General features: G+C 41.0%; 1 protein-coding gene across 1 annotated transcript; it reads right to left on the bottom strand.

Annotated features, from left to right (window-relative positions):
- Positions 1-7,974: 7,974 nt before the first annotated feature.
- Positions 7,975-9,086, bottom strand: LOC124795737 (suppressor of cytokine signaling 5-like). Its single transcript, XM_047259818.1, is given in 3 exon segments — positions 7,975-8,204; positions 8,207-8,797; positions 8,879-9,086. Coding segments are annotated over 3 exon segments (1,029 nt in total).
- Positions 9,087-9,352: the final 266 nt, after the last annotated feature.

The raw sequence follows: 9,352 nt of genomic DNA, 5'->3' as shown, positions 1-9,352 counted from the left end.
ATTAAAACTGTGTGCCGGACCGAGACTCAAATCGGGACCTTTGCCTTTCGCGGGTAAGTGCTCTATCAACTGAGCTACCCAAACACGACTCAGGCGCCGTGCTCACAGCTTTACGTCTGCTAGTACCTCGTCTCCTACCTTCCAAACTTAACAGAAGCTCTCCTGCGAACCTTCTGTTAAGTTTGGAAGGTAGGAGACGAGGTACTGGCAGAAGTAAAGCTGTGAGGACGGGGCGTGAATCGTGCTTGAGTAGCTCAGTTGGTAGAGCACTTTCCCGTGAAAGGCAAAGGTCACGAGTTCGAGTCTCGGTCCGGCACACAGTTTTAATCTGCCAGGAAGTTTCAAATCAGCGCACACTCCGCTGCAGAGTGAAAATCTCATTCTGGGAGCTTTATACCTGTTCTACACTGTTTTTGCAAGTGGTTTTGACACACTTAACAAAAACAGGGCTTTTGACGTTTCTTATTCTATTTCGAAGTTTTCCTGTCTACTTTCTGTTGGCAAATGTAACACTTCTTTAAAGTGTTAGCTAGAAAATCAGGGAAACGTGGGTCATTCATACACATTTTGTCAATGTTCGCCGAACTGGCCATTGTGGCCTACAATAATTTTAAATAAGTCATAAGAATAGAGAATAATGTTATTACCAATCCGTAAAATGGAAACAGGAAATTTATTTAATTGTCACAGCTAGTTCCTCAGGCACGTTCCCGCGAACTGTCAGCGATGCAACAATCCTCAGCAACGAACAACTAATTTCCCCTAACTATCAACTAAAATGATGAAGCTATTGGCAGACACATGGCGGTAATAGTACGGGTAACGAACATACGATTTGCAGTATGAGCGTAGGGTCCTCTTAACCCGGACTGCTCCGGTCAAATATTACTGATTACGCAGACAGTGCTACTGAAGACACAAGAAGCATTAATCACAATAGTCATTCCCAACAGATTCGGGATTGGCACGTGTCTAGAATTGCTCTGCTCTTCTGATCTACCACACACTTGCTGTAAAATCCATGCAAATAATTAAATATATTGTAAGTAGGCTGTTTAGGTTTTTACGTTGGTAACGGCACGTAGCACTCTGTATGAAAATCACTGGCAGTGCTGTGTGCAGTCTGTGGCTGGTTGGCATTGTTGGAATATTCGCTGTTGTAGCATTGGCTAGTTGGATGTGAACAGCGTGTAGTGTTGCGCAGTTGGAGGTAAGCCGCCAGCAGTGGTGGATGTGGGAAGTGAGATGGCGGAGTTTTGAGGGCGGATGATCTGGACGTGTGTCCATCAGAGAGAGTATATTTGTAAGACTGGATGTCATGAACTGAAATATATATATATATATATATATATATATATATATATATATATATATATATATATATAATGACTTTTGAACACTATTAAGGTAAATACATTGTTTGTTCTCTATCAAAATCTTTCATTTGCTAACTATGCCTATCAGTAGTTATTGCCTTCAGTGGTTACAATCTTTTATTTAGCTGGGAGTATTGGCGCTCGCTGTATTACAGTAGTTCAAGTAACGAAGATTTTTGTGAGGTAAGTGATTCATGAAAGGTATAGGTTATTGTTAGTCAGGGCCATTCTTTTGTAGGGATTATTGAATGTCAGATTGCATTGCGCTAAAAATATTGTGTGTCAGTTTAGTGTTGATCAGAATAAGTAAAGAGAGTAATGTCTGAGTACGTTCAGTTTTGCTTAGCTGTTTGACAATCAAATGACGTAAGAGGTTTATCAGCACAGTAATTCATTAATTTTTCAAAGGGGATGTTTCAATGTTATCTGCCGATGGGTTAGATTCCACTGAAGCCAGTACATATTCAATGAAGTAACCTCGCCTGTACACAAATGACGGAAAACACATTGCAACCGATCAGGGAAACGTGATAAATTATAAATGCTTTCGGCATGAAAAATAACTGAGGAGAGTTTGAAATCGCTATTGATTGCTGTTCAAGAAATATACACAAAAATTTATTCAATGAAATTACGTATGACTCCATGGGACCACGTGGAATACAAGACCAAAAATCCTCGAAGGTAAAACAAAAGGGAACATCATATATGTAATCCACGTAAAAATATTAAATAAGTGGGATAGTATCGGCAAAATATACGTATTCACGGAAGAGTAAATGAGAGATATATTCACGCTTGAGGACGGAACAAAGTCTGTCGCTTAGAACAACACATGTAGCCTTGGCCGCGCAGAAAGGATGTCAGTGAGGCTGATAACCATGCGAGTGGAATAGAATATCACGCCAGAGAGCACTAGCAGACAACGTTCTCACCATAAATTCCTGTATGTCACACCGTATAAATAGCCGTCGAAGTAAAGCGTTAGACAAAGAAGTATAAGCTGAGCAAATAGAACCATGAAAATTGCTGACAGCATCCACGCGAAGTCGGAGCCACAGTAACACAAGCGTGCTTTAATTTGTCCACATTTACACTGTAACTCAAATCCTTCCTGTTTCCGGATGGGGGAAGCTAGTTTCGCTAAATGTTTACGCTTAAGTGACGTCAAAATGACACGTACTTGTCCAGCACATTTGTCGACTGCTATTGAATATCATGGCCGCACCGAGTTTTCCAGGAGTAAGGTGTTTCAAGGGGCGAAGTAAGATGTCACTCTAAGCTGACTCGCTAGTGACAAGTCTCCCCCCTAACGGTAAGGGCGCTGTGATCGTGGTAATAGAATGCCAACGCGTCGCGGATGTTTTTGTAGAGGAAAGGCTATCGTTACTTGAAGCTTAACGACATGTCTGCGATAAAAGCCTTCAGGAGGTCCTAAAATGGACGACACTTTGAAAACTTGTATGAGTTTACTGTGTTATGGTGAATAGCTTTATTTTGGTGATGTGATATCCGTTCCATATGTGTTTTACAGCTATATTTACAGAATATTACGTGCCTTCCATACCAGAATAATGAAATGCAGTATTGGTACAAGTGCTCAGAAATAGTGCATGTAGAATCCCAAAAAGTGTGTAATAGTTTTGGCAGAAAAGGAAGCAAGGCAATTTGTTGCGATGCATACACTTTAGTTATCACGTTATCTCAGCAATTTCTGCAGTTAATGTGGATACGATTCATGCGAATATTCTTAACGTTTGTTCGACAGTATGAAAAGGCGTGTTCACGAAATCTTACAAACTCACACCAGATGGATTTGTATCATAATCTTCTAAAAAATGAAGTCGTATAAAAATATATTTGAGTACAGCAGGACAGAAACCAACTCCTTTCGACTTCGAGTTTCCACGTCTCTGCCCAGTACACTTAGTGAGTTCACAATATTTCTGACTTTCATCTCACGATTTCATCTTAGACTTTCATCTTATGATCTCCTGATGGCCTTCGATACCAATATATCATTAACTGACATTTAATTACAAGAAATAGTTCCAAGAATGACATGTTTGTGGCACCACATGTTTGTAAGACGTAAGTAGAAACGAAGAAGTGCAACAAGGCGCCTCCAAAGTTTTTCATTTGTCGACTGCCAGCCAGTTTCGCGGTCGCATCGAGTTTAACGGAAGCCACATAATTTTGATGTCACATCCGTGTAAACTTAGAGTGTAGCTAGCGTCTTCCATTCCCGGATTGGTCACTAAGGTACCATTTCATGTTACTGTGTACGTAGACGTTTTCACTATGCTGTCGAAGATTGTAGCTTTCCTAGAAGACGAAGACAGCAATTAGAAAGTCTTTGCACATCGCCACTGGCTTACAACTCAAGAAAAGATAAATGATATCAGGGACGTTTCTTAACAGTTGCCTTTCATGACTCTTAAATCAATGTTTGGTGCGTTTTTTTGCAAGATAAGTGGCAGTAGACATTCCAAAAATGGTTTCCAAAATTCCCTAACATCTTTTAGGTATTTATCTTTTTAATCGTATGGTGATTTTATACAATATACAGTTGATGTAAAGCAGATGATTTTATACAATATGCATATGATATTAGACAAGATTAAACCTTAAGGTCCGTATTTTTCAACCAGTTAATTAAGCTGGGTGTGAGAGTGAACAAGTCATCAGGAATTCCAGGGTATGAATGAAGTGGACAGCGTTGGACTAAATGTTCAATTGTCTGCTCTTCTTGATTACATTCACACATTTCTGGACTGATCCAGCCCCATTTGTACCTGAAGTACCTACAACAGCCATGTCCAGTCCTTAACCTGTTGAGGCGGCACCAAAGGTTCCTCGCTAGGTCAAAACCTTTTGGCTTCTTTGTGGGATCAAGGTGATGGGCTCTTGTTCCCAATGTTTTTGTTGACCATTCATGCTTCCAGCTTTCATTTAGATCAAAACCATCCGCGATGGTTGGAAAGTGTACATGTGAAGAAGGTAGAAACAAAACTTAACGACACAATTCGCTGCATTACTGGTTCCATCTAATCAACCCCATGCCACTGGTTACTTGTACTGAGTCACATCCCTCCACCTCACTTAAGGCGGAAACAAGCTCTACCGAGGGAGGCCAAGAAAATCTTTGCATCATCCTCTCTACCACTGCACCAGGAATTCTATCATCCGCCACAGCAACGATTGCGATCAAGAAGACCAGCAAGTGTTACTGCAGGACAACGCATCTTTTAGGTATGTACTTATAGATTTAAGTTATAATCTTTATACCAATTCTCCTAGTGATATTGTGTGAGACGGGTAAGTAGATACGGTGTCATGGCATTCTGTAAAATAAATAAAACGTTTTGTCACCAAACAACATCCAAAAAATTAAAAGAATGTCTGTGAAGCAACCTGTCTGTTAAGTAATCATTAATGTAAAACGAAGATAGAATAGTGCCTCTAAACATGTGATAACTTGATTTTATTTCTCTTATATACTGTGGATGTTTCCCACTCCCACCTCGAGACCCTGCTCTTTTGTCAGGACGATCGCCGAGGAACATGCGTGACGTCACTTCTTGGCGCAATAAAACAGAATTAAATATTAGTTCATTTATTTCTGTTTACAACTAGTTCCCGTATCTTCGGCGGCTGCTGGTGGCTTAGCAAGTCGACAAAGAATCTGATGAACCCAGTCGCTGTCTCAGTTCGCTGCATCAGCCCTATGCCCAGTCTTCTAGGAAGCGGGTTGCCTCCCGTGGTGTGGAAGTTTTGTGTGGAGATGGCGGTGGCCACAGAGCGTGTGTGTTATATCTCACACGTCGTCTTGGGAGTACTCTGTTCCTTCTAGGTCACCGTCCATCTTGTCCCATTGGATGGACTGTGATGTGAGATGCCGTGAGGTCAACTCGAATGGTGAGCCTTGCCCGCAAGTTCAGCAGGTCGTTTGACCCAAGTGATGCTGGAGTTTGTGCCCAGGGTGGAACGGTGTATGTTGGCCCCTGGACTACCCACCATTAGCGGCTGGTACTAGAGGCTGTCTTCTGTCATCCGTGGCTACGTATCAGTGGTCATCCCTTAAGGAGGCAAGTACTGGAGAAATCTCATACACAGGACGTTACAACACAATAATCACAGAATCATGTGCGAACGACATGAACGCCATCAATCCAACTGATCGACTGACTCCAGCTTTGGCCTCGAGGAGAGGCTCTGCTTCTTGAGGTCATTTGACTTGACCAAACGGTTCCGCTCTTTATTAGTTGTCAGCGGTCTTCCATTCTGTTACTATTGCTTAACTAGGTCGTTTCAGGGTCTTAACTGCTTGTCAAATCCCTGATATGCGTTGTTGCATCCTCCTCGGCGTTTCTTACATGTTGAGGAACAGAGAAAAGTAGGTTAGTACTCGCCTTACAGTTTTCCAATGAGCTCGCTCGTACTCAAGCAAGGAAGTGGCTGTGTCGTATTGGCACTATCAAGTGCTTGAGCAACGCCGTTCTGTTCGGACCTTATTCTCCTGTTCACATACTTTTTTCACGCGTAACAATTCCAATTAATGAACTGAAATAAAGCGTTGTTATACAAATGAATGTAGGTTCAGCTGGTGAAAGAGACACTATTTCTAATGATATAGTGTTAAGACAAGTAGAACAAAACTGAATGTTGTTCCTGAAAAGGAATAGAAAACAAAGAAGTATAACGGATACAGTGTAAGAAGCTGACTTGGTGTAGCTGTTTACCTGAGTTTAAGTACTAATATCAATAGACTCTGACAAATGAGCTTTTATTTGAAATCTGTATCGAGAAAGGGGAAGTACTAAATTGGTTCATCAGACGCTTGACGACATTAGAAGCACAGGCACTCACACACATATGGGACTCAGGAGGGTATTCGCAGTGGGAGATGTCTCCAACTCTAGTTGCAGAAATCTTTTAACCAATTTCTTTGGAAGGGGAGGGGAGGGGGATGTTGGGATTCATGCTTGCAAACGATGAATAAGCCGTTGATTTTGAAGACAAATGGCTAAATGCGTGGTTGAATCTAATGAAAAGTCTCATGAGATGTTATCTTGATCGATTATATCTACATGTGACTGGATTTCACACGTCTCTTCATGTCACACTTCAGTGGTAATTCGGTTGACCGTCGAGCAGCTAGTACCTGACTCTGCATGGAAAGTGTTTCCAACGTCAGTCCTGGATGACTACCGTTCTGCAGAACTCCTGTCCACCGGCCCCCTATATTCATCTCCACGTCGTCCAGAAATCTGAGGCAATTGCTTTACCCATGCTCACACTGTTGGAGCTGGTCTGTATATTTTAACACATCCCCTGATATTTAATTTATTCTGTAAGTTATTTCAAGCTGATAGCTGTCGTACCATACTATGAAGTAAAAACGTGACACTTGTTCTAAAACATGAGCACTTAAGACTATTTTAGAAGGTATGGCGTCCTTCAGTCTGTATTCATGTTCTTAGTCTTTGTGTGAGAAATATAGCAAATATAGTGAAAGATGTCTAAAAAATAAGATTGACAGAAAGTGCAACATGACCAAGTAGGAGTCGCTAGAGGACAAATGACTGGTTTTAGAAGCATTTGTAACAAGGAGAGAGATAGATACCGTCTAGAGGAAAATTAAAGAGGTCTTTAGAGGAAAAGAGAATAAGCTGCATGAATATCAAGAGTAGAAATGGCAATCAATAACAAAACCAAGGGAAGGCTGCAAGGTGGCAGGAATATAAAGGATGGTTGTCCCTGTCTGCAAAATTCGTCACTGCTCTAGCAATCTCCTCTTCGTAGGTAAATGCACTAAAATAAAGAGACCTCTGTATCTTCTTAAGCAGTGTTCTTTTTTATCTTCATATTTGCCAGTCTTCTAAGCAGTCGCTAGCAGCATTATGCGTGCACTAAACACCAATAAATAATACTGTTGATCTCTGAACCGCAATCCTGTAATTCAGTAAAACGTGCTGGGATAGAAGGAATTTGCAAAGGGTAAAGATTTCCATTGGGATTTGAAAAACAAATTTCTTTTCTACAAACAGGCTTCATCTGCATTGGAAGCATGTTGAAAGTTAATGTGGCTAACCCCTACTCTGAACATGACTGAATATAAAGTTTATTTCTCTGTTTTTCACTTGTGGTATGAATGCTGTTTTCTTTTTCTAAACGTGGTTCATGTGTCAACACTCAAATTTCAGTGCAAAAATCGCAGCTTCTTTAATACAGTTCTATATGTACTTTGCGGAAGAACACCACATGCGAGTAGGTGTAAACACAATCAACACAGTGTTTGCAATGAGTATGAATGAACCATAGGAAATAGAAAGTAAGGAATGAGATTTTTACTCTGCAGCGGAGTGTGCACTGATATGAAACTTCCTGACAGATTAAAACTGTGTGCTCGACCGAGACTCGAAATCGGGACCTTTGCCTTTCGCGGGCAAGTGCACTACGACTTTTTCTTACCATTAAACGTATTTCTCTATAGTTACAGAACACGTATTCCTGTGTATAAAATATACATCAACAAACTGCATAAAATCATGTACACAAACAGTGTAAACATTCAAGCACCTCTTTGGTACTCATTTTAGTCGACAACAACAAAAAAGAAAAGATTACAGCAGAGTAAATCATTAGATTACTGTTGTGAGTCAAGTCGTCTTACTCGCACACGTTGTTTGTAACGACACTCTTTAAAATAGGATTTCAGAGACGTAGGCAAGTTTAACTGATTTAATCCATCATACGTGGCCCTGCTGCATACACCAGCTCGACACAAGTGTCGCAGGGGAATTGTGAAATTTCTGTGCACTGGTTTGTAAGCATCGGTAAAAAAAAATGCTCAATGAGACCACAAACTGTTGGTGAAGCAAATACACCCCGATCATGTGAATCAAAACTAAAGCGGTGCTTCCACTGTTCAATGCGTGCGTGCAGAGATCGCCCGTATTTTCTAAAACTAACTGAAAACAGATATTCATCTTGTGCAGAATCTCTAAGAAGAAATGTACCCTCAGGTTTGCCCTCCAACAATCGCTCTGCCGCATAACGATCCATTTTACCCCGATAAAATGAAGAAGAAGTAATTTGCAGCAGGTCAGGCACCAGACAATGAATATAATCCACTTGGGTGTGAACAGTTCTTGGTATTCCTGACGACAGACTCATGTCTATTTGCCGACACGTTGAGAACGCTGATGGATGGAAATTTAGACGTGATTGGAAAAATGCCGTGAATTCATCACGCGCGATCTGGATATGAGCAGATGGGAGAAATCCAGGTGGTGGCTCAATACATTCTGCAATTTCTCTCGCCCGCTCTATTCTCACCCTTTCATCACAATCTTTACTTGGATAATCTTCAGGATTAAATCTGGACATGTCAATGAGATGTTCTGCAGATACCACTGCTCGTAATGTATTGTCGCCCGATGGCAGGTTTACACTGGAATTTGTCTTACTATTCTCTTTTAATCCAGTCTCTCCAGCACCTGTTTTGAAAATAACACCTGCCCCTAGGTGGTGATCTTCTGTCCTACGATAGTCCGTGCGTATGCAAGAGTCACAGCTGATATTGGGCTCTGTAATATCTGTATCTGCAGACACTGCTCCACAGTTTCCAGCACCTTTCAGGCGAGCAAAATTAAATTTCAGAACCCGATGATTTCGTGTCTTCTTGCCGCAGGCGACCAATTCCATTGATGATCTTCCCAGTTTGGTTCTTGACCTTTTACCATTTACGTAAGAGTCTGTCCATTGCAGCTAACACTTAATATTTCCAGATTCTGTTCTTCAGCTGCACTGGATGTGCCTTCATCAACACAATTCAAGTCACTTTTTGCAATACAGAAATATTTAGCAAGGTAAGAACACACATCATTTTCCACCACATTTACACTTGCTTCTTCTATTCTAAATCCCTCAATACCTGTGTTATAAATGCTCTCAAAATTTTAATCAACATG

This window comes from Schistocerca piceifrons, chromosome 4 (assembly GCF_021461385.2).
Source record: "Schistocerca piceifrons isolate TAMUIC-IGC-003096 chromosome 4, iqSchPice1.1, whole genome shotgun sequence".
In the NCBI taxonomy this organism is placed as follows: Eukaryota; Metazoa; Arthropoda; class Insecta; order Orthoptera; family Acrididae; genus Schistocerca; species Schistocerca piceifrons.
This window is presented reverse-complemented; position numbering and strand designations above follow the sequence as displayed.